The sequence below is a fragment of the Hesperophylax consimilis genome, chromosome 12, assembly GCF_061612785.1.
Source record: "Hesperophylax consimilis isolate HC1 chromosome 12, BYU_Hcon_1.0, whole genome shotgun sequence".
Lineage (NCBI taxonomy): Eukaryota > Metazoa > Arthropoda > Insecta > Trichoptera > Limnephilidae > Hesperophylax > Hesperophylax consimilis.
In genome coordinates, this window is record NC_142847.1 from 19,019,752 (window position 1) to 19,045,928 (window position 26,177).

The window sequence follows — 26,177 nt, forward strand, 5'->3', positions numbered from 1 at the left end:
AAAATGATCATAGAACATTCGCAAAATAAAATAAAATTTGGTTTTTTGGCGTTTTTTTTTTCTTGCAAAAATCAAAACAGGCGGCTGGTGTTATGCGGGAATTTAAACCTTATCGCCATCTACATAAGGAGTGTTATTATATATAGTAGCGGCCCAATCCCAAATGTGAAATAGGACGTGGTATCATGTTATTAACGACGTAAACGTGGGTATAATAATTTGGTAAAAAGTGCATACGAAATATTGAAACTGTCCATTATTAAAAGTTAGTCGAATCGAACTTAAAGTTTTCACCTGCCTAAAACTAATTTCGCAACTCGATTAAAATACTTACGGATTCGGTAATGGTCGCGTTCCTTGCCTAATCCGCCGGAATTAGGCAAGGAACATTGGGATTTCTGGCCAATTCCCGTCACACGTGTTAATATTCAACATTTTCCCCTTTTCCAACAACATTAAGCTTTTTCGTGATCGTTACTGAAATTTTTCGAGAGATTATCGTTCTCAGTGTGGCAATTCTCGGGCGCTTATTATTTTATTTATAGGCCCTATGGAATTTTAATTGTTAGTGTTGTGCATATTCAATTGAAATTTTAATTAAATATTGTAACTGCTTATTTTTTAAACAAAGCTAATTTAGTGTTAATCTTATTTAATTTGCACGGCCTTTTCCGTCAGGATTTAGGAAAAATAAAGTGTTTTCAGCTGACATGTCATTTTCACAATGATGTCTATTCATCTTTAAATGTATATTTAATTGTATGAAAAATAAGATAAGATATCATATTTTTCTTCCAAATATTGTTCAATAAAAAAAGGTTTCGGAAAAATGTAAAACTCGAGCAAACATATAGTTTTTTAACGCGCTGCAATTTTCTTCATCCACCTTTTGGTATAGAATGTGACAGAAGTATTCACGCTGTAATTCTAACACTGGCTGTTTTCTTTTTAAAAGCGCCTACTAAAAGCTTGAAGTAGGCATTTATCTAATTATTGAAGATCCATCTTTGACCGACCGTTGGCATTTTGAAAAAAAAAATATCTGAAGGAAAATAAATGTATTTTATCATTTTGGTATTTGAAATATTTTTTGCTCTAAAAATCTACGATATAAATGTAGGCGTCATATATTTAAGTCAGGTTGTAAATGTCAAACTGGCGATAGACAGCACGCTTGTAACCAGAAGTGGCTCTATCGCCCTTGCATGGCAATGTGGGGACTCTCACGTCAAGGCGTGCCACTGATAGCTCCGTTGTAACTTCTCACTCTTTATCTAAAACAACGCGTGTAACGGAAAAAGAGGTTATGACAGGACGTTTAGTGGACGCAACTTTACTGCCGTAAGTAAAAATATGACCAATGTATATACTCATTTATACAGGTTTTTGAGTGACGTACGTGAATTATTTTAATCAGTGATTACTCACATTATTTGTAATTTAAAAATGTTAATGAAATTAAAGTCTCCGGATTTTTAATTTTTTTTTTCAAAACAAAATCTTTACTGGTCACTTGTTAATCTGCTGATTAATCGCTGAACCGTCCAGCGTCTACCCGACCCCAACTATTCAATACCTACTGATTTAAAAAAATTGAAACCAAAATGTCACCAACTTTTTTTTTGCTCAGGAATCAGTCTTTAAAATCCTGTATAAACATTGATCAAATGCATGTTACACGTTGAAAATTTGAATGACAAACATTAAATTAGTTATTATATTTTTTTCACCTGTAATCAACCAACTTTATTTTTGTAGGAAAGTCTTTGTTAGTGCTAAATTTCCCACTAGATGGCGTCGAGACATATTGTATATACATTTGTTTGTGAAATATTTTTGTCAAATATTATTATTTTTAATGATAAACTAATGTTTATCATTATATTTGTTTCACCTGTAAACAACCAACTTTATTTACTTTTATGCTATGCATAAAACCTTGTCTTATAAAAATTAGTTTATCATTAAGTATAATAAATTAGTTGTTGCGGGAGTGTATTATACTTGTAGGCGTATATCTGATCCATCATAACTTCTTCCCTTTTCCCACGTAGTTCACATTTAACCGAAAGATATGTTACAACGGATCCGATACTGGCAGGACCAATGGCCTAGCATTTTGATTCCTCGGGCAGAGGGCCAAAGGTGGCAGGTGCAAAGTATGCCGAAATTACAAAACTCATAATGGAATAGTTTCCATTCCAAGCGATGTTAATAAAAATGATTGAAAGTTAGTCGAACTTTTGGGTATTGCGGATGGGTCATTCTGATATTTTGGGTATAAACGTAAATGTTTGAAGAATGTTTTAATATCAGGTTTACATTGGTTTCCATCCTTTCTGTCTCATGCTTATCATTATTTTAGGGGATTATATCTTTTGCTCTTTTTGATTTAACATCTGTTCTGAAAGAAACAGTTTTTTCTTTTCTTTTTTGAATACATCTGTGTGATGTTAATGAATGAATGTAAATCTTTAAAACGGAAATTAACACAGTTTCCGAAATCCGATTAAGCTGAAAGTCGGCAGATAGACTCGTAGCATCCTAATGTATTTTTGTGAAAATCACATAAAATCACGCGGACGTATAAGCATTTCTCTGAAATCAGTTAATGTTCGAAATCAATGTCGGGCCTACCCGATCGGCATTTGGCGAAGTTGGTAGAGTTCCTGGGTAGGAAGATTAATCATCAAAAAGAAGAGTCGAGCTATTTTTTTAAGTTAAAAGACCTTTTAAAATATTGTATTGAGGTGAAATTTTTTTTTAATTTCTAATCGCCACTTTTAATTTTTTTCACGGCCTCCGCGGTCGAGGGGTAAGGCTCTCGGATAGCAAGCTGGACGTCGCGGGTTTAAAACCCGGCGTGCGCAATATATATAAACACATATAGTATATTTGCGGCACGTACCATAGTGGAAGATACTCTCAGTATCTCCCTAAGATACCACCATTCAGAATTGAAACATTGCTCGAAATGGCTTTGGCCGTGTCAAATGTATCCAGATCTGAATAGCCAGGTACTTCGCCACTTTCTTCCTCATCTCCTTCCCCTCCCCACTATATTCAGCCTCACAGCATACCCTATTTGGGGATGCCATTATCTCACTGGCTCCAGTCAGTTGGAAGCAATTGGGCCTCTTGTGCGGCTTCACACAATTTATTAATTAATATTTTTAATATTATGGTAATTTCTGGATTAATTCTGGACGTATCATTTATTTATTTTATTTTATATTATAGAAACAAACAGTACATGATTCACAGAGATGAAACAATATACAGGAATAAGATATTTCATGTTGATTACCTATGATATATTTCCTTGTAATGTCTGCTAAGTGGTATGTTTATTCCTTAATTACCAGGTGACGTGTGTAGTATATAGGTGTGTGTGTGTGTGTGTGTGTGTGTGTGTGTGTGTGTGTGTGTGTGTGTGTGTGTGTGTGTGTGTGTGTGTGTGTGTGTGTGTGTGTGTGTGTGTGTGTGTGTGTGTGTGTGTGTGTGTGTGTGTGTGTGTGTGTGTGTGTGTGTGTGTGTGTGTGTGTGTGTGTGTGTGTGTGTGTGTGTGTGTGTGTGTGTGTGTGTGTGTGTGTGTGTGTGTGTGTGTGTGTGTGTGTGTGTGTGTGTGTGTGTGTGTGTGTGTGTGTGTGTGTGTGTGTGTGTGTGTGTGTGTGTGTGTGTGTGTGTGTGTGTGTGTGTGTGTGTGTGTGTGTGTGTGTGTGTGTGTGTGTGTGTGTGTGTGTGTGTGTGTGTGTGTGTGTGTGTGTAATGTATGTGTGTGTAATGTATGTGTGTGTGTGTGTAATGTATGTGTGTGTGTAATGTATTTGTGTGTGCAATGCGTGTGTGCTTGTGTGTGTGCTTGTGTGTGTATGTGCGTGTGCGCGTGTGTTTGTGCGTACGTGTGTGCGTGTGTGTGTGTGTGTGCGTGTGTGAGTGCGTGTGTGTTTGCAGGTGTGCGTACGTGTGTGCGTGTGTGTGTGCGTACGTGTGTGCGCGTGCGTGCGTGCGTGTGTGCGTGCGTGCGTGCGTGCGTGCGTGCGTGCGTGCGTGCGTGCGTGTGTTCGTGCGTGCGTCCGTGTATATGTGAATTTGGGCAGTGAATCCAAAAAAATGTTAATATTAGAGTTAAGACAAATATTATTTTGAGTAAGAAGAGGTCGGTTAATTGGCAAATTAGATGCTGCATTTATTTTATAATTAAGCGTGTGGAATACCACTGTATATGATAATACAATAAATAAATAAAATAAAATGTAACACTCACTTGTGGCTTTTTTCCATCGTCACCAATTGTAAGTACGGCTATTTAGGAGTATTTTATTATGTATTGAAAAAATGAGAATTTTAGAATGTTAGGTACATCACAAGTAAAACGTTCATCACAACCAAAATTGTATTGTTAAAAAAATTCTATTTTGTAAATAAACCCCAGTTTACAGCGCCCTTGAGGTGTTTTTGCACAAAAACGGCGCTATACAAGTCATCCAAGTATTATTATTATTTATTATTATTATGTGTATATTTTAAATTTATTTTTTGTTCTGTTTATTTCATATTGTTTTGGTTTTCACTACACACTGCTTTACAACCAAAAAGAAAGTCGTTCATGAAAACCATTAATAAATTAACAAGGAATTAAATTGTCGAGTTGCATGGCTCTTTCGTAAATAATTATTTTTTAACCACTGACTCGTCTATTTCTGCTTCAATAGCCATTTCGCCTATCCAGTCGTAAAATACACCGAGCTGTCCAATTAATTGAACAGCTAAATTTCCATACCTAAAGTTTTTTTTTAATAATTAAAATCAGGTCAATCCTTTGTGTTTCGGTCCGAAGCCAGCTGTTGTGTCACTGACACAACACGTCAGAGTGACCTGTCAATTGACGGGCCATATGTGACCGAGGGTCAACCGGACACACATGTGGCATTATGCACTCGTGTGCTGCGTAAACGTATTATGTATTGGGTATATGGGTGAGGCATGAACACTCAACTGTGAAAACACAATACTACATAATGGAATAGTTTGACCGAAATCTGATTACGCCATTCAATAATGTTGCATGTTTGGATTTGGGAAGCTGATTTGAATAGATGTACAAGGAAATTTCTCTGTGGAGTAGTGACTAAAATATTTGAATTTCGGAAGATTCCAGTAAAGATGTTATGACATATTTTGATATTGACGAATTGGCATCGTATTGCAATGTTGGTCGCAAGTTAGAAATCTCGTTTAAATTCCATATATGTATAATGTTTAATAGTGTTTAAAGTGAGTTGAATTTTGAAATATTAAAATTAAAATTAAAACACCAATAAGTCAATCAAATCAAAACACCATAGAGACGACCTCCGTGGTCGAGGGGCAAATCTCTCGATTAACAAGCCAGAGGTCGCAGGTCAAATCCCGGAGTGCGCAAGTAAATTTTGTTTGATTAATTGGTGCTATTCAACAAATTACTTATTAAAAATAATACTGTGTACCGAGTGGAGTGAAAGATAATCCCAGTATCGCGTAATGGCTAATCCCGTAAACGGCTTTGGCCGTGATTGGTGACCAGATATGAATAGCCAGGTTCTTCCCCACCTTCCTCTTCCACGTCTCCTTTTCCTCCCCGTTATCTTCAGCCTCACAACATAACCCATTTGGGGATGTCATAGTCTCACTGGCTCCAGACGGTTGGGAGCAGTTGGTATTCTTGTGCGGTTTCAAATTTTTAAATAAAAATCGGTAATATTATCAAGTTCTACTTTTTTCCTGGAATGGAAGCTGTTATTTTTGTTTATTTTCCTTGCTATCAATTGCTATATTTCTGTACGCTGGAAAAATTCTAATGATTATGTTTTATAGTTTGTGTCGAAAGGATTACCTTTTTTACTACGAATGTTTATATTGGTCAGAAAAAGGCGAGCTTTTTCGCTTTCAATATGAACAGTCCTTTACATCCTACATCAAGTGTTCCTATCCTTCCTGCCCGGCGAAAGACTGCAATCTAGAATAAAAACATTGCTTGAAATGAATTCAGCGCTATTAGCACTGCTTGGCAATAGGTACCTGCTATCCTTCCTTTCCCCATCTCCTCCCCTAACTCTCTTCAGCCTCCCAACATATCCCAATTGATTATGTCATAGTTCCATTGACTCCGGGCAGTTTGGACGCAAAAAGACAAAATTAAATTAATCTGTTTTTTGATAACGAAATTGTCAGTTGTCACTTGCAATTTTCTATCTCTGGTATTCCACATTTCCCCATAGTTGACAGAGTTCACCGTCGAAACTCCAGATGTTAATTCAAACACGGTGTAAACGACAATCCTAAACTAAAGTCTCTGTCGCCAGGTTTGAAGGGGCCTTTGTCTAAACCCGGGCTTAAACTAACCCACCACCTCCCCTCTCGGTCGGCACCTCCACCCACTCCACACCTACAGCCGCCTCCCGTTCCCCCCAACTCTTATACATCCACTCTTCCCACCCACGCCGTCTTAACCTAGGTGGAATTATTCCTTATTTAAACTACGTACCCAATCAGAAATGCTCTACAATGATCTGTTATGTGTGGATATGACGTTTAATATCGACACGTAGACTTATGTATGAGGCCTCTAGTGCAAGAACGGTCTAACTCAAGTATTGCACCATTAAGATTGTATGCTTTGTAGATGTATTTGAACTAAAATTATTGATAACGAAAAAAAAACATTTATTTTTATATTACAATCGTACAATAAACATTATTGCCACCTCATTTTTTGTCGTTTCATATAAAAATAATTTGTAAAAAAGGTACGTAAGTTTCATTTAATTATTCTATGGTTAATTTCTACATGTTAATGTAAAGCTTGGCATTTTTCTGTTTAAAATCGTTTAGTTCATATTTATAACTATAACGGTAAGGGATGCACAACGATTTATATGCGACCATATGATCTGTTTCGAAAAGCGAACAAATGAACTCTACGGATAATAGCTGATTGTTATAAAAACTGAACAAATTAGACTGAGAAGAAAATGCTCATTTAGTGTTGTTTTTTTAAAATGGTTTAACGTTTGCTGGTTCGCATGGTCATCTCATGTGGTTCGCTACGTTTGGCGACTTAGCAGGGGTGCCCCAGTTGGATTTGGAGAGACTGGTTGAGGGATCTACTTCTCCAACAGGGCTCTTGACCCTTTTTCCTTCCCAGATCTTCCTCTCCTTTCATAGAAGCTTTTTTCCAAATGTTATAATTCATAGAAGCGTCCGTGTCTCGAAAACTAACGATTTTATGATAACTAACTAAAATATTCTGATCCGTTATGAGTTATAGCCTATCAGCCCTCCAAAGGATAATGTTGACTTTTGGGACACCATGTATAGTGTAATAACCAATGATGATGACTATTTTTAAGGTTTTTAAATATTCCTTATTGCCACTTACGAATTTGACGTATACCTACTGATTACCGTGATTCCTTACATTATTTGGAGTAAAACTGTAAATGTAATTTTGGTCTCCGGTGACTTGTTTGTTGTTGTTCAAAAACGACTTTCACATGTTATTACTGGTCACTCAGCCGTGTCAACCAACCTCGTAACGCTACTCTAACAATGCAATACCAACTAATTTTAAAATGTTTTTGGTTGGAAAAAAACACCAAAACTGTTATCGGACACCAAAAATTCAAATACATTTTTTACTCCAAACTTTGTCAGGAATCACTGATTAAAGTAAGTCAAGTACGTCCCAACAGTCAATAGTCGATAAATAGTCTATAATAGACAATCAATAATGAATACTAAATAATCATTAAACAGTAAACTAAAAAATAAACAATACTTACCAACGATAAAAAAATATTTACGTAAATATCGTGCGATCTTTTTGTTGTCAATGCCTTTGATTCATAGTCAGTCCTGACTATGTATTTCCATTTAGCAGTTTTGGCTTTAAAATTTCATAAATCACCGACAGCAAATGCAGCGGAACCAACAAAACTTTCTTTTAGAAATTTAGTTGTGAAATATACCGCGAGCGCTGTGATAACTGCAAAGGGGAGGAGGGGAAATTATCACTTCCCCGTTGGCGCGCTGCCCATAAGAGGCCTTGCACTTTGTAGACGAGACTTGTACCTTGGAGTCTAACCTCCCCTTTTGAATGTTATTCGGGGAGTTTAACAATTTTATATTAGAAAATTAAAATTAATATTAAGTTTTTTGTGGTCTTAATAATTATGTTAACACTATTGATTCTACAGAAAGCTTTTTAGCGTAGGTAAATTAATTTCTTAAAAAACTTTTATGATTATCAAAATAATTGAAGAAAATATGTCGTTAAAAAAGTTTTCATTGAATTATTGTTTTGTAAAGCTTAGTGTATACGTATATATACTTACATATTTTAAAGTCATTATCATCCATATTAATATTATAAGGTGAGATTTCTAACAGTACGGAGCATCTAGTATATCTATAGTCTCTCGTATCTAAGATGAACGTATGTGTGTATGAAGAACGAGTTCATGATGGATGTAAGTAAGTATAAAGTCACGGTGTTTGAAATATAAAGTACGAAAACAGTGTGCAATATATTCGTAGTTGTGAATGATGAATACTTGGAGCAGGTGGATTAGTTTTTGTATTTGGAAATTATTTTTACGAGAGATGGAAAGGCCCATAGATATTGAAAGAATGGTAAATGCAGGAAACTCAATTAATGGAGGACTGACTGAACGCGGTTGGAGCTAGCAAAGAATTATCCGAAGAAGCAAAGTCAGCAGACTACAATGGAGTGCTGGTATCTATCCTGAGGCATGGAATTAGCAGAGGAAAAATGATCATAGATTGAATGCTATAGAAATGAGATCCTTGCAATGCAAGATGTAAGCGTAATGAATAAGAATAAGATTAATAAGACGCCCGAGAAAGATACGATGAAGTGAAAAAATAAACCAAATAAACAGAAGAATGTGTATGAATGTGATTGAAACAAGAAGCGTGTGCCAAGACCGAGTTGTTTGGCGGTCCGTTCTCTCTGTCTACTCCTGCGAGGAACCAGCTCGATGGTTAGTTAGTTATGAATGTGAGATATTCTAAGAGAAGGGAGTGCAGTCAAAAGGTTAAAGCTGTTTATTAATTATAAATCTAGTGAGAACTAAAAATGATGTACACACGTCAAGTCAAGACTAGTCAAAACTTGTTGACTATTAGGTAGCGACATGTAATCAGAATTTCAAAGCCTCAATGTCTGACTATTGGTATAACAGTAGCCTGGTTTCAAAGGATTCTCAAGTTATCTCAAATCCGCCCTATCCTATTTAGCACTCCCACAGCGGAGGTAAAAACAGAGGTGAATTTAGCATTTTCCCCAAAGCCAGATGTGAATTTCCGTGTTATTTTCAGCCAGCGGCCATTAAACGCAGACTGCAGATATGCACACAACTGGAGCCCGGCGCACTAGCGGCTAAGTGGAAGGGAAGAGTGGAGTAAGGGAAGGTTAAGGGGGAAGGGAATTATGTATTATTGCATGCGAGTTGTGCATGTAGCAGAAGTGCACTGTACTGCAATAAAACAATTTGCTGCAAGTGGCGGTTAAGTGTTTTAGTCTAATGAAAGCACGCAATAACAACGTATCCATGGCAACGCCGGATTGAATAAATTAATCAACTTTGTACGTTTTACATATATTATGTACATACCTGTGAAGTTATATGTGCGTAACTCTAGATATTGGGGTTTCAAATTCCAACATATTTTTTCGATCGTTCGTTTTTTCCCCATTTGACCGCCCACTTTGATGATTTTGTAATTCCGTACCGATTTATAAAATGTAAACACATAAACTCTTCTATACCGACGGGGGCATCACTATCGTGGGTTAAATAAAAAGATATTTAGAAGAAGAAGTTTTGATTTAATTTATTTTAAATTCTCTATAGGTATATATTCTTCCAACCAACTCGTTTATTTATGAGCATGTAAATGTATGACCCGACTTGATGGCCTCCGTAGTCGAGGTAAGACTATCTACTAGCAATCCGGAGGTCGCGGCCTTAAATCCAGTCATGCACAACCAAATTTTATTTGATTAATTTGTATTATTTCACAATTATTTAATAATTTAAAATCATCTAAGGTATATTTGCGGCACGTTCCAGAGTGGAACATGTATCGCCCTGGTGTAAGACCACCATTTAGAATTGAAACGTTGCTTAAGCCGTGTTTGGTCATCATATCTGAATTACCAGGTACTTCTCCACCTTCCTATTACCTATCCTTCCCACTAAATTCAGTCTAACAACATACACCAATTGGGGATGCCATAATTTCACTGGCTTATTTTGTGTCTTTTGTGGTATTCACATTAAAAAAATCACCGTTGTTAATTTTCTTCGTAAATATTCTTTCAACTTTCTCGTTCTTTGCGCACGCTAATGGAATAAGTCGCGGACGCCACAGAGAGACGACTATGCAAATCGAATACTTGAATTAGGTCATGTCTTGCTTGAGTCAAGACTCGTTATACCATTGCAGTGTATATGAGTCACTGTATGTTTGAACTGGAATTAAACGAGCTTCGCAGGATGGGGGTTATGTGGCTTTGCATTATCTCTGCCAACTCATTTGATGAAATGGCTTAGTGAATAGTTAGTTAATTTTTTTGTTGCCACCTTTATAGTGTTACGTAACGCAAATAAGCCATAGCCCAGAATGCCGGATAAAACCCGACTTTTTAGTTCCAACATGTGCCGCAAACACGGCGCCAGTCGCGCTCGAATGCAGCACAAACGAGGCCCGCGGCTATGACTCGTCATCTCTTTTATATTTCATATTTGTATCTTTTGAAAATAATAATATATTTTTTTAAGTTACATCCAGGGTAAATAAAAGCCACGGATATGACTTTTGGGATAGAAGCCTGTTGGCTATTTCACACCCCTAAAACTATAGCGCTGTCGTTGAGTGATTTCAACTCTACATTTAAAGTTTCAGTTGTTAGTTCAATGCTGTGTGGTTTGTTTAGTGGGCAGTTTGGATAATACATAGGTTGTGAATCGCTTTCTGGGAAATTTTAAGAATGGAGTTTGAACTTTGATGTTGGTATTTTCTGCGTCCGCTCGCGCAGTAAGCATTATTGGAATTTGACATCTTGTGTAAGATGAAAGTGGGACTATGGCACCCAGTCATAGACTAAATTAGACTAGACACGGCATATCCATTGAAAAATGACCCCAACACAATTTTGGTTTGGTTCACGTGTACATTTATGAAAAGGCCCACGCATTGTGTCGCAATGCGAAATGGGCACTGTGCATTGCGTTTTGCCTTTTGTTGGTCTAGGTCTAGAGTTCACTTATTTTGTTTCCCAGCTATGGCTGGGCAACTTCATTTTATCAATCAAAAAAATAACCCAGTTCCAAATATTTTAGATTGTAACTATTGCGGACTTTATTTTAGAAAATGTAATCAGCTATCTGAATACAAAAAAAATATAAGTGTCTTATAGATAGCTTGAAGGCAGCGCATCAACAAATATCAGAAATTAATATAATTTCACCATCGACAAGTAAATTTTCTGACGTCATCTTTCAAACTAGTCACAATCACGACGTTATGCAGTGTGTTATACACTTTTAACGAATAAATATAAACAATACGACATGGCACGAGCCTGGCACATGATAATTATAGATGTGTTGATTGAAATCACGCGTTTTTACTTGATACGCCCAAAAACTTTAGAAGTATGGGTTATTTTTTTGGGCTTGTCTTTAATTCAGGTTTGTTTTAAGTCCACAATTATTTGCGTGTTAAATTATATGAAAAAATCGCGTCGTTGAGTAATTTATTTTGTGTGTTAATTACATTTTTCTTTTCATTGAAAAAATATATATTACAAAGTATTTATATACCTATATATATTACACTTACCTTTTTTATTATATATTGAGCAATTTTTTGAATGTTACCTTAATCAGCGCAACAGCTATTAGCGACAAGCGATGTTGTATTATAACAAAAACGTGTTGTTTTTTGCCATATTTATTTATATAATTATAAATATTGCTGTAGAGGTGATGAAAGTGGTGGAAGATATGTTACATGAAAAAGAACTTTCATTTAGGCTTAAAATGTTGGATATAGGAATAAATATATTCTATATACATTCCGCTGATTATTCTTACAATGTCTTATTTTCGCTTAGGTTTCCCCACAAACCGAGAAAAAATTGAGAAATGGATATAAGCAATCGGGATTCAATTATTTGAAAATAACTGGGTAATATTTATTATATATTGTATATTTATAAATACGGAAAAAAAAGTGTTTGCTAATTTATTTTAAAAAAGCGGATTGCAGGCCTTTAACGAATGAATGAACAGGTTTCTGGTTGAACTTTTAGTAAATTTCGAATACATTAATTATCACGATGTCGGAAGACTTTTTCTAATTTATTTAAAAAGGGGATTGCAGGCCCTTGACGAATGAATTAACAGGTTTCCTGTTAAATTGTTAGTAAATTTCGAATACATTAATTATCACGATATCGGAACACGTTGACCGTACCATCATCAGGAAACCGTGTGTGCTCAAATCATTTTCATCCCAAACGTTTAGACTGCAATTTCCTTCAGGTCCTTTATGATCTTTGAGCATGCTGTGTGGAGGAGAGAATGTAATATACCCACAAATTAGGTATCGTTGCTTAATCTGAGAAAGTTTTTTTTTTAATTACTGGTTGTTATTGTCTAGCTTTGATTAAGCACCATCTATAATATTTCACAAAAATGGCACTACAAAAATAAACCGAATAGGCATTTCTCTGAAATCGTTTGACATTACAGCAGTTAATATACGAAATAAATGTCGGTCCTACCCGATCGGCATGCATTTGGCAAAGTTGCTGGCGCGGTTCACTCCAATCCTTGGGAAGGAAGGTACTATCATAATTTTTTCCGTAGATATGTAAAGGAAAGTTGTGCCTATATTCAAAAAAGGAGACAAAAACAATGTAAAAGCTTATTTAATGGGCATAAATAAATTGATATTATAACCATGTAACCCCCACCCTCCCTTTTCCCACCCCACCACACCCTCTCTGAAGAAGCTCTGTTCTCGTCTAATATGATTTCTGTCGCTTTATTTTAATATTATATTTTATACCTTATTAATGTTTGTATCTAGACTAGTTTTTTATAATGCTGTCTTATAAACCTAACAAAGCGGTTATAAACAAAATAACTTTTCATTTGATTAAAGTGTCAAGCCACAAAGTAAACGCTTTCTTTGATAATTATATACTTTTTTATATAAATAATTTTGTAAATTCATAAAACTTCTACTCAATTGTAAATATGTGTACGTTTCCCGTTTTGGTTCAATATGTAGTGTACAGAATCCAAAACTTAAAATGTGAAAATAAAAATCATTTTGTGTTATTTATTAGTCCTTAACCTGATTCAGACTTGGTTTAGCAAAAAAATGTTAGTTTGGTGACGGCTTTGTATTCAAATTACAACAACACCTCGGTAACAAAATGAACGCTGTTCCTTTGTTTCGCTTACGAGTTTGAACGCTCGTACAAGGAATTTAAACAGAGTTGGGTTGTTAAGTTCATCTCCATATTTGTGACGTACGCTATGTGGTGTCATTTTTTAAATGAATTTAATTAGACAGGGCTAATCTAGTATAATACATCAATTGCTATTAATTGGAGAATGGTTTGAGGTGGATGGCAGTAAGAGAAGAAAGAACGAGTATGATAGTTTCCTATTCTTATCTAATTAATAAATAGCACTCCCTCCCCTCCTTACACACAAGTACTGCTTTACAAGGTTAAATTTTTGATTAATTACAGATATTACTTAAAATAAATTGACAATAGTTGTTTTTGAAAGGCAATTGAGATTCACAAATACTATGATAATTATAATATTCATTGAATTTCACGGGTTTGTGCTAGTCTCTAAATACTCGTAGTATTAAAAGTAGCTATCCGCGTCTGTTTGTGCGCTTAGTTCTTCTGAACGACGCACCGGATTTTGATAGAGTTTTCACTATCATTTAGAGAATTTCTTCCGGAAGGTCGACATATATAATACGTGCATATTATATTTACAGAAAGCAGAGATAATATAAAAATATAATAAAGTCGTAATTTTTTTTTTCGGGCACTATATTGCCAACGCTGTGTAAACCTTATGAGATACATCAAAATAATGTACTACGGAATTTTAAAGCTTAAAAAGGCTTCTAAGGATAACCCCCAACAATGCAGGGTACACGTCAGCAAGTATTATAATAATTACTTATTTCTCTGTATCAATTAGTTTTGACAAAAAAAACTATCCTACGATCATCGTCTTTGCAAGATTTTTATCATCGCTTTTTGGAGCTCGTCATTCACGAACTATTAGTGAGATGCGCAAGTAGGTTTTACATCATATTGAAAATTCAACCAAGTCATTTGCGTTCAACAGATTTTTAACCAACCACAGAGGTCATTTGTCGACTTTCAGTATAAAAATATCTTTTATGTCATAATTTATGTGATGTGTTATTTTGTGATACCTACCTATTGACAGTTTGAAATTATTGTCGAGAAAATGATATTTATTGACAGAGTTAAAAAGACATGCTAGTAGTATCGTAAAATATTGAAGAATTCAGTTCTGGCGTACATTTTTATTATATGCTTATATTAGTGGATATCTCAAAAGTATCAGTTTTATATGAAAATTTAATCTATTATTTAAAGGTTTTTTCGGAACATGAAAATATTCTTATTTTTTATGAACACACAAATGTACTCGTATGAATCTATAATATATAAAGAATGTAATATCTCGGACACCTTTGTTTTTTATACAAATATAGTTTTATTTCGAAATTGATGAAATTTTGCACACTTCACGATTATTTTTACAACTGTCTACACTGGCCGTTGAAAACTACCCCCATCCCCTTTTACCACTCCTCAAAGCAGTATTTTGATACTTTGATTTTGATGAAATTTTGCACACTTGATCTTCAAATTAAAAGGAAAATTACTGTCTAAGACAAATTATGCTTAAAGCTCGGCAAACTCCGTGGAATTCAGCTAGTTAAAAATATATTAGGGTAGGTACCTTATATTTTTTATATTACTTATCAAACTCTTATGGTTTTCACACATTGGATGCACATCTTTTATTATGGAACCGTACAAAGCCATTCCAGTGCGGCGTTTCAATATTTGCAAACAAGCAATTTCATAAAGGACAATATTGCAGTGGAGACTGCGCCTGCGGTCCAACGCATCGTATTTAGGGCTCGGCTGCAGATTGCAAATCCTGTAATATTTAGGTATATAGGTAACAGTTCCTACAAGTTCCCCCGCTGACGCTGTTGACTCTGACGCTGGAATTAAAGATTAAGAATGTCAGCTTATTTATTGCTGCGCTAAATATAAAGGAAACGAAATTTTTGATTGTTTGGTTTCGTTAACTTAGGTTAGGTTGGATATTTATATATATATATATATTAGTGAGGGCATTGTTTATTACCACAGACATAGGAATTAATAGACGAGAAGATAATGGCGAGGGGTAAAATCAACTGTTGAAGAACGAAGGGGGTAAGGCTGACTGTGATTCGTCAATAAATCAATCTGACAGTAAATAGGCATCTCGCATTATAATATCACCATTTAGTTCTTAAAAGTAAAATCTGCTTTTGAATGAATAGACATTTTTACATGGGAGCGCAAATTACTCGCCACGTTATGAACTAATTTACGAAGTCCAAATTCGGCAAAGTAAATTTCTTCTGTTTGCAGAGTCGTAGTTAGTTTCAGAGTATTTAGTTAAGACACTTTTACAAATGTTTCATAATTTACCTACCCCAGTAAACAACGATGAGCACACTTGAGAATCGCTACATTGTGATGTGATAGTATATGTTTCTAAAACTGATCCATATAATACGGTGTGAATAAGCTTAAAATAAAGTAAAATAATGCTTACTTATGGAATGTAATACGACAATTGGGTTTATTCTCTTTTTCACATCTATTTTTACAAGTTTTCATATCACAAGTCAACATTTTGCCGTGTTATTTCGTAAAATGAACCGATGATGCCTCGACCATAGTTCGCACAAGAATGATGACGTCACGTTTTCAAATTTCACTTGAGGCCATACGCGAGCACAGCCGGCTCCAATGGAACCGGTATGGGGAGTGGGAATAATACGCTTTTAATCACTTAGGGCAGGTCTACTAATATTCATATGTCTATGTTTATTACAGTAATTGAGAATTTTTGACCACCATGCAAGGAACATGCCCGTGTTGTTGTGGTCGATTTTGTGTAAAGTCCATTAAAAAAACAATTATTTAAAAGAATATATCAATTTAGAAATATAAAAGAATTCTAAAGAAATATGGAAAGGATACAATATAAAAGGAAATAAGGAGTATGGAATTTAAAATAATGTAAGCAGTATATTACCTCATAAGAGCTCCCCTGACTTTTAATGAGAGATTTATTAATGCGGGTCTTGAAGAGGCCCGGATGCAGATACGTGCACCGGTGCACCGGGGATCAGTGCTGCAAGCTCCTTAGAACAAGCTCTATTAAAATGCCCGTAGAACAGACTCAGCATGCCCACATTGCATCTGTGCATTAAATATGGCAATCGGTCTGTTAACAATGGATTGTCAATCAGGACTGCCCTCCTTTGCGCATAATCAAGTAGGTTTATCAAGTATTGTGGGGCTCCAGCCCAGAGGTGTCTCCCAAATTAAATTGTTGGGGGTAAAAATAGATTGTCAATCATACTGACTGCCCGCCTTTACACAGAATCAAGTAGGTTTATCAAGTATTGTGGGGCTCCAGCTCAGAGGTGGCTCCCAAATTCAATTATTGGGCGTACTTGAGATTTGTTGTTAGCATAGAGTTAGCAACTGATTACTACTGAAGAATGAATCTGCTACAAGACGCCCAGTTCTTGGAAGCCAGATTTCGTCGGGTTTTTATAGAGCCCCGATACTTGAGCCGGTCTGGATATACTTACTCCAAGCATTTCAATGGATTCTTTATTGGGGAGGGTGCATCCATCAAATTGCACTGAACAGTCATTGGTCTCCCTCTGCCGAAATCAGACACGCTTTGGTTTTTGAGATGTTGAAACTGGCCAGATTGGCCTTACCAGAGGCACGAACCTTCTCGAGGTGGTGGTCAACTTTTTGTCTCAAAACTTCCTGAGCCGTACGGACATCAATAGTGGAAGGGAACTAACCAAAAAGATAACCCTTGTGAACGGTGCTATCATCAGCGTAGCAATGAATTATTGCACATTTAACGAGTTCGTTGATGTGCAACAAAAACAGTGTCGGCGACAGCACAGATCCTTGCGGGACCCCAGCATTGATTTGGTGCGGAGAGGAAGAAGAGCCGTCAACTACCTTTGAGAAAGTCCGCAATCCAACTTAATGTAAAGTTCTGTGAAGCAACTGGCCCATAATGATATAATAACAGAACTTGAACGGGACTTTCGCCGAACTTTTTATTAATACGAAATAATGGAATTTTTGCTGGAGTCAGTGCACTCTTTGCGAAAACAGACTTTTTCAAATTGGATCTTTTAAAAACACCCTTATACCTTTATAGACTGTTATTGTTTGAGTACTTATCTCCCTATATCAATTAATATAATCGACATTTCTCATCGCTTGATGAATCATAGATCATAAAAATAGTCAATTTAAGTATGATTCATTATGTTCCTCTTCAGTTGTTGACAGCGGTGTCAAATAGTGTTTACGGTAGTGTTTTTTAAATCTGCAAGCAAAATACAATCCACACAAGTCAAAAAAGTGTCAGTGTAGGTTAAAGTGACTACCGCGCATTTCATGAGCCTATTTTTTACACTCGTAAAAGACATTTGTGTCATTTTTTGTACAAATTAAAAAATAACATTAAATACGTCAAAGTGATTCCCGGTATTCTACCTAAATATCTACAAACAGTTAACAGTTAAGTTTATCATAAATAATAACATTGTGTGATAACAAATACCAAAGTGTTTATGCTACAGACACCAAAAATCGTGCAAAATTCTACGTTTTAACAGTGATTCCACCATATAAAAACTTGAAACAGTGGTTCATATGTGGGTACGTTTATTTAACAACATATTGTTGATTGCCTGCCAACAGGCGTTAGTACCAGTCAGCAAGGGTGTTGCGAAAATTGCCAACAAACAGGCGCTAAAATAAATTATACACACCATCAATTGTATCAATCTCCAATACGAATCAACATTAAAAAAATCAAAATACATAAATGATGAATTGCCAAGCCTGTTCTGAGCCTACCCTCTCAGACGAGTCCGTTTTTATATGTACACTTTGCAAAGGAACATATCATTTACTCTGTGGTGGGGTAACAGAAAGTTCATACCGTCGCCTCAGCAAGGAGCGACGCACACAGTTAAAATGTTCTAAATGCTTATGTGCTGTGCCCACTATCAAAGCAAGTGGTAGTGCCCTTGTGGACACTGAACTACTTTCTAAGTTGCTCGAGCAAAATACCCAAATTCTCGCCACTTTGGCAACTATGAGTAAACAGTATGAGGATATCTTACATCGTGTCCACGATCTAGAAGCCACAAACAGTTTACTTGAAAAAAGGAACACTGAGCTGGAAACGAGAATCGACGTCCTAGAAAACCAAATGGAACAAATTGACAGGCAAAATAAGTCAAAAAATGTTGAAATTAGGGGGATCCCCGAAATTAACGGGGAAAACTTAAATAACTACATTTTTAACATTAAAAAAATAACCAAATCCACTAACGATTCCAATAACATCGATGCAGCTTACCGTATCAACCAAAAGTCCAAAAAAGATCAACGCAGGCCAATCGTAGTGAAATTCAAAACCAGCGTCGACCGTGATGATTTCCTGAGAGACATTAAAAACTACAACAAACAAGCCCCGAACCGTGAGGACAAACTTAACACCGCCCTTATCGGAATGGCAGGACCAAGTTTGCAAATTTACATTTCGGAACACCTGACTTTTCGCGCAAAACATTTATGGTTTCTCGCGAGAAAAGCTACACACGAAAATTGGTTTAAGTTCGCCTGGACAAAGGGAGGACAAGTATATGTCCGCAAAGACAACGGAACACCTGCTATTATTATTAACGAAACAAACAAAAACATTTTGTCTCCCTCAATCAATAACCAATAAACAAAGCTCGTTTAGATACTCACATAACTTACTTTCATATGTTTATACTTTTTCACATAAATCTCTATGTAAAACACAGAATCAAGAAGTATATGTTGTGTTTTAACATACTCATGCTCTATATCCTTTATATACTTATGTTATATATTCGCAATAACTATATATATACTCTGTATACTTATGATTTTGTTATATATACTTTATATCGTTATGTAAAACATTCACAACAACCAAATCCTTATATCTGTTGTATACCTTACATGCTTATGTTTTCTTTTCATATTCTTTATATGCTTATGTTTTATAGTCTTTATAAGCTCATGTTTTACCTACTTAATATGGTTATACTAACTTATATCTCTTACGTACTTTATTTGCTTATGTTTTCGTTTCTTATTCTTTATATACTTATGTTTTATAATCTTTATAAGCTCATGTTTTACTTTCTTAATATGATTATATTAACTTATATCTCTTGTATACTTTATATGCTTATGTTTTCGTTTCATATTCATTATATGTTTATGTTTTATAATCTTTATAAGCTCATGTTTTACTTTCTTAATATGATTATACTTCACATTCTTTACATCCTTAGGTCTTATATTTTCAACAATTATATTTACACTTTATATACCTATTCTTATGCCATATATATTGTATATGCTTATGTTAAATATTGGCACCAACTAAACACTTATATCTCTCGTATATCTTACATGCTAAAGCTTACGTTTTACATTTTTTATATGCTTATGTTTTATCTTCATTATAACATTATGTCTTATATTATTTATATACCTAAATTCTACATACGTTTCATGCTTATGTTATATGTTATTTATAAGCTTATGTTATATATTCGCAACTACTCTTATATAAGACACACGTTTTCAAATTCTGATAAATAATATTATCACGGATGAACTAGATAGCACTTATAATATAACAGAAAAAGTATGTAATAATGTTGATGAATGTAACCTCGTTTTCAAAAATATGACAAACTCATTAGTAATTATGCACTTAAATATTAGGAGCATTTACAAAAACATGAATGAATTATTATGCACCCTTAGTCTTTTAAAAACTGAACTCGACTGTATTGTTTTGACAGAGGCACACCTTAATACAGTAAATATAGATAATATACCACAATTACCGAACTTTACTTGTATTTCGACGAAAACACACATTAACAAGAATAGTGGCATAGTTATTTACGTTAACCAAAAACACCAAGATATATCTTATAAAGAAATAAACATGACCCTCACGAACTGTGTAGCATTACAATTTAAAGTAAATAATCAGATTTATCAAGTTATTGCTGTTTACCGAACCCACGGATCAAAAACTCAACAATTTATAGAGAACCTCAAAGATGTAATAAACAAAACAAAATGTCAAAATACTATAGTGACGGGTGACTTCAATATAAATATAGGTCTAAATTCAAACAGCGTCGAAAAAAATGATTTACTTAATACGATGGCTGAGCTTAACTTCATTTCATGTATAAACGATTACACTAGAGTTGTGCCCCTACAAAACCCATCATGTATTGATCATATCTGGACTAAGGCTGACACAACTACACAATTAACACCTGTCATTTGGAAAACAAACATTACCGATCACTACACGTGTTTTTTAATTCTTCATTTAAAAAAAATATGTCCTTTTCCAAAACTGCATTAAAATAGTATAACATAAAAACCTTAAGCATACAACTTCTTGAACAAAAATTGAAATCGGAAAAATGGGAAGAAACATTAAACACCGAAGATGCCGAAAAATCTTCAATTATATTCGAAAAAACACTTCGCGAACACATAATAAATGCAACTATACATAAAAACGTTAAACCTAAATCAAAACATAGAAAAATTAAGCCCTGGATCACCCATGGAATAGTTACCTCAATTAGGAATAAAGAAAAACTATTTTATCAAACCCGAAAACAACCTAATGACTTAACTTTATTACAATTATATAAAAAATACAGAAACAATCTTACAAATTTAATTAAAAAAACAAAAGAAAATTACTTCAAGGTAAAAATTGAAGATAGTGGTAAAGATAACAAAAAAGTCTGGGCTACAATTAACAACATTATCGGCAACGGTAATAAAAATAAACAAATAAATAAAATAACTTATGACAACGAAACAATAGACTCAATAAAAGAACCAACTAAAATTGCAAATATTTTCAACAACTACTTCGCTAAAGTCGGAGAGAAACTTGCCAAAAAAATCGACTCGTTCCAACCTAAAAATACTACCAATACATCCACACAAACTTGCCAAAATATTTTTGAAAAATTTGAAAAATGCACCCAAATAGAAATAGAAAAAATTATAATGAACCTACGAGTGTCCGCGAGCCCTGGTTTTGATAATATCACAGTAAATATATTAAAACAAATGAGACAATTAATATCCAAACCAATTGCACATATCATTAATAACAGCATACAGCAAGGAATTTACCCAAAAGTATATAAAAATACAATAATAACCCCGATCTTCAAATCAGGAATTACATCTGACGTCTCGAACTACCGTCCCATATCTATTGTATCTAACGTAGCAAAAATATTTGAAAAAGTCGTAAAGTCACAATTAACTAAACATATCACTTCAAATAAAATCATTAATGATAACCAATTCGGCTTCAGAGAAAATTTAGGTACGCAAGATGCAATCGCAAAAATAACCTCTATAATATATAATGCTCTTGACTCGGGAAATAAATGTTTAAGTATATTCATCGATCTAAGAAAAGCTTTTGACAGTATAAGCCACAAGAAGCTAATAAAAAAATTAGAAAATATTGGAATTCAAGGAACAGTTAAAGAATGGTTTAAAAGTTATCTTCATAAAAGACACCAACACGTAAAAATTAACAATATATTGAGTGAACCCACCTATTCCGAATTTGGAATTCCTCAAGGGACAGTTCTAGGCCCAATATTGTTTATCATTTACGTGAATGAAATGCTTACAGTACCAAAAAATGGAAAAATCATATCTTTCGCCGACGACACAGTTTTAATCATAGAAAAAAAAACTTGGGAAGAAGCCTATCAAACTGCGAACGTAGAAATAAACAACTTAAAACAATGGTTGGATGACAATTACCTCTCCTTAAACTCTGACAAAACCTATTTCATGACTTTCACATTATCAGACAAAATACACCCAACAATAAATTCCAATATAACTATCCATAACTCTTGTAATAATTATACTGACAACTGCTATTCACCTAAATGCTCAAAAATCTCAAAAAAAAGTAATATTAAATATTTAGGCATAATTATAGACCAACATATTAAATGGACTGAACATATTGCGCAAACTGTAAATAGAATACGTAAACTTTATTACGTATTCCTCAAACTAAGAAATATATTACATAAATCTTTGCTACTAAAGGTTTACTATGCATTAGCCCAATCAGTTCTGCAATACGGAATAATAGGATGGGGAGGAGCGTATAAAACCAACTTAACCCCACTTGAAATAGTACATAGAAGACTCATCAAAATTATTCTTAAGAAACAATTAGACTATTCAACCCAAAAATTATTCGATGAATTCAAAGTATTAACAATAAATAAAATTTATCAAAAAAACGCATTACTACAAATCCATAAAGACAAACTAACAATAAAGTCATTTAGCACCAGACCGAGAACCTTAGGACAAATAATAATCCCTAAACTTAATACTACAACAGCCCAACATCATTACACATACTCAGCAATAAAATGCTTTAACGAACTCCCTATAGAAATACAATCCGAGAGGAATTATGAAATTTTTAAACAAAAACTCAAAAAACATTTTACTATTAAATAATTTTTAAGTATGTGTTACGATGTGCCAACCAAAATGTGTCCATTATGTACAAAATAAATGCCATCTTATAATTTTCATTATGTATAAAAATAATTTTTCATTATGTACAAAAAAAAAACAATTGCTACTTATATTTTTATTATATATAAAAAAGTAATTCTTCATGCATCCAAATTGTAACAACTGATAAGTATGTATAGTACTGTCAATTTGATAGTGCTCCCTCCCTAAACACGAGAATTTCTCAATTAGGGAGGTATTGTTACCACTAATATTATATATTATATATATTGTTTAATTATGTATTATATGTATATTGGTTAATAAATAAAAAAAAAAAAATAAAAAAAAAAGTAAATTTTTGTGAAAATTACACTTTTTATTCAATGTTTCGTCTTTTTTTCTTTCTTTTTTTAAAAGCAAGCCAAACATTCCCGGGTTACGATTAATGGCGGCTCGTGACTTTTGAGTAGAATGGAGTGCTCAGTTGGAAAAATTCGACCTTATTGATGTTGTTTAGACCAAAACGATTTAATTGTTTTCGAAATTCGATTTTTTGTTTGAAGATTTCATTAAATTTCAGTGTTGCCGTGCTCCTCATGGATTTCCTTAAAATCTTGATACAAAAAACCTATTTTTCGAAATAAAAAAAACCTTTGCAGCTACTTCAACAACATCAATAATGCCATTTTTTGTAATATTAACATTCTAGTCCACCCAAGTCACGAGCCGCCACTGGTTACGAATAACCTGACAATATTTGAAAATCTCCTATTGCCACCACAGTAAGCGAAAAATATTGCTTGTGTTGTGACACCCAAGGAATTGAACGTGCGACGCCCGGGTGGAACCCAAACGCAATGCCAACTCAGCTACTGACCGGTCACGTTTTTCAACTATCCATCTCGTCGCGCCGCCTGGTGGTTCGGATTATAGTGGGTTAAGATTACAGATACCATATTTCATTTGCTTTACGTGACATATCTTTTTGATGCGACCCTTACTTATTCTTCCATACATTTGCACTTCATCCAAAATGTATTTGTTGTTATGTTAGTTAAATAGAATATTTCTTTTGTTGCAGTTCTTCTGCTGAGAATCCTTTCCCTCACAACTTCAACGTGAAGGAACTCACCGCTAAGATCCTGCAATACACCGGGAGGCAAACTCCCACCATGTCAGAAAACGAACTCTCCAGCAGTGGAGCCAGGTATCGTGCTATTCTCTCAACGCCCGCTATTCACGAGATTACAGACAGCTGTACCAGCTACCAGGAAGCTGATACTCCACTTCGCACCGGGAAGCGTCCAATCCCTCAACCGTTGGACCTGTGTAACCGTAATGGCTTTCAATATTACGGTAGTGAAATAAGTGGAAGTCCTAGTTATGCCAATTCGAATATGTCCAGTTTATCACCTGATTCACAAGAAACGACACGCTACAATAGCAACATGGACATTTCTCCACAAAATCGTGGTAATTATAACTCTTCCACTGTATATTCTCCACGTACCCCTTCAAACTTCACTTCATCCAACCCGAATCCATATAGCTTTATTCCATCAAACTTTTCTTCTTCCAGCTACACTTCTGCAACCTTTACTCCATCTCCTTCTTGGTCCAGTCAATTGGATTCTAACTCCCCACGCTTCAAGTTCCCTAGTTCGAGCAACATTGCATTTTCATGTTCGCCTTCTGTGTGTTCTCCATCTATGTTTGACGACAATTTGTCTCCAATTTCCCCAAATCAGAACGAACAAATATTCTTTCCACCCAACTTTCAAGTTTCCGATTCTCGAGGCTTTTCTGGAAGATTTCCAACTGATGGAGTTGGATCTTTTGGTCAAAGGTCTCAAATCAAAAGTGATATTGTTTCTCGACCGACGTTTGATTTTGATCGAATCATGGCGACTGATCCGTTTTATTCATTTTCTGGACAGTTGTCATCCGGATTAGCTTCTGGATATTCAGAAAGATATCTAGAAGCTATGCCGGATGTGGCTTCAGGAAAAGTGGGTCATGCCAGTTCGTCTCAAGAAGTTGACACTTTCGGTGTGAAAGGTTTGCTGGAAAAGGCAATTGATAATTCGGAGTCGCTGTTTTTTGACCGAAGTGTTTTACCTTCCGAAGATAATAAGGATGACAATGTGTTGCTTAATTTTATGAAGAGAACTAGCGGCACACTTTCTGACGAAGAGTATAAAATTTGGGGATTGAACTCCAATATTAACCCAGGGGAAGGCACGAAGTAAACGAATGCCTTCTTACCGCATTATATAAATATTAAATTATTGTTTTAGCCTGTTTAAGAGTAACCTGTCTGTAGAAAAATATTTAAGTTTTTAATTTGTTTTTACTATTTGAGAAACGTATGTTCATTAATAATTTAAAATATCAATATCTTACACATCAACCTGGCCAATTCCAAGTTGAACCTAGCAAATAAACTATTATGGAACCTAAAGTAAAATGTGTTCCTTTTGCCTTCAGTACCAAAATGAAATATTGATACCTAGATAATTTGACAAATTATTTTTTTTTAAATTAATTCTTAGTAATTTTATCTCTCGCAATTTACCCTATTGACTAGGTTACATAAATATTTTATATATGTTTTTAATGTCCCGTTGAAAAAATGTTTTTGTTTAAATAATGTGCCTTCGTTTTTTAATATAAAGATTTGTTTTCTTTTATTGAATTTCGATTGGCAATATTTACCACCACTTGTCGTACATAATATCACCGTATGTGTATTGTGTATTTGAGTACATGCACTAATGATAAAATTTTATAAAAAATTTTCAACCTACTTTATTTAAACGTAAAACGCAAAACAACACAATAATTCATACACAGTTAAAAAAAGTCGATGTTACCATTTATGATGGTCTGAGGCATGGCAAAAATCAATGGTTCGTAAACAAATTATAACACCAACAAAAATTTAATTTATAAATTTTCAATAGGTCATATGCTTTCATAAATTAGACAACATTTGAGTTGATTTTTTATATTTATATCAATTTTGCAGCACTAACTCAAATTCCGCATTTTTTAACTTGTTTCCGGGTTAAAATAGGCCATCGATAGT

General features: G+C 34.6%; 1 protein-coding gene across 1 annotated transcript in view; it reads left to right on the forward strand.

Moving 5' to 3' along the window:
- Positions 1-25,130, forward strand: part of LOC149419281 (putative RNA-binding protein 46) — a 234,177-nt gene extending 209,047 nt beyond the window's left edge. Inside the window, exons 7-8 of the mRNA XM_089637964.1 lie at positions 24,171-24,418; positions 25,027-25,130. Of these exons, the coding sequence (XP_089494090.1) occupies positions 24,171-24,418; positions 25,027-25,130 (352 nt within the window). The remainder of the gene's footprint in view (positions 1-24,170; positions 24,419-25,026) is intronic.
- Positions 25,131-26,177: the final 1,047 nt, after the last annotated feature.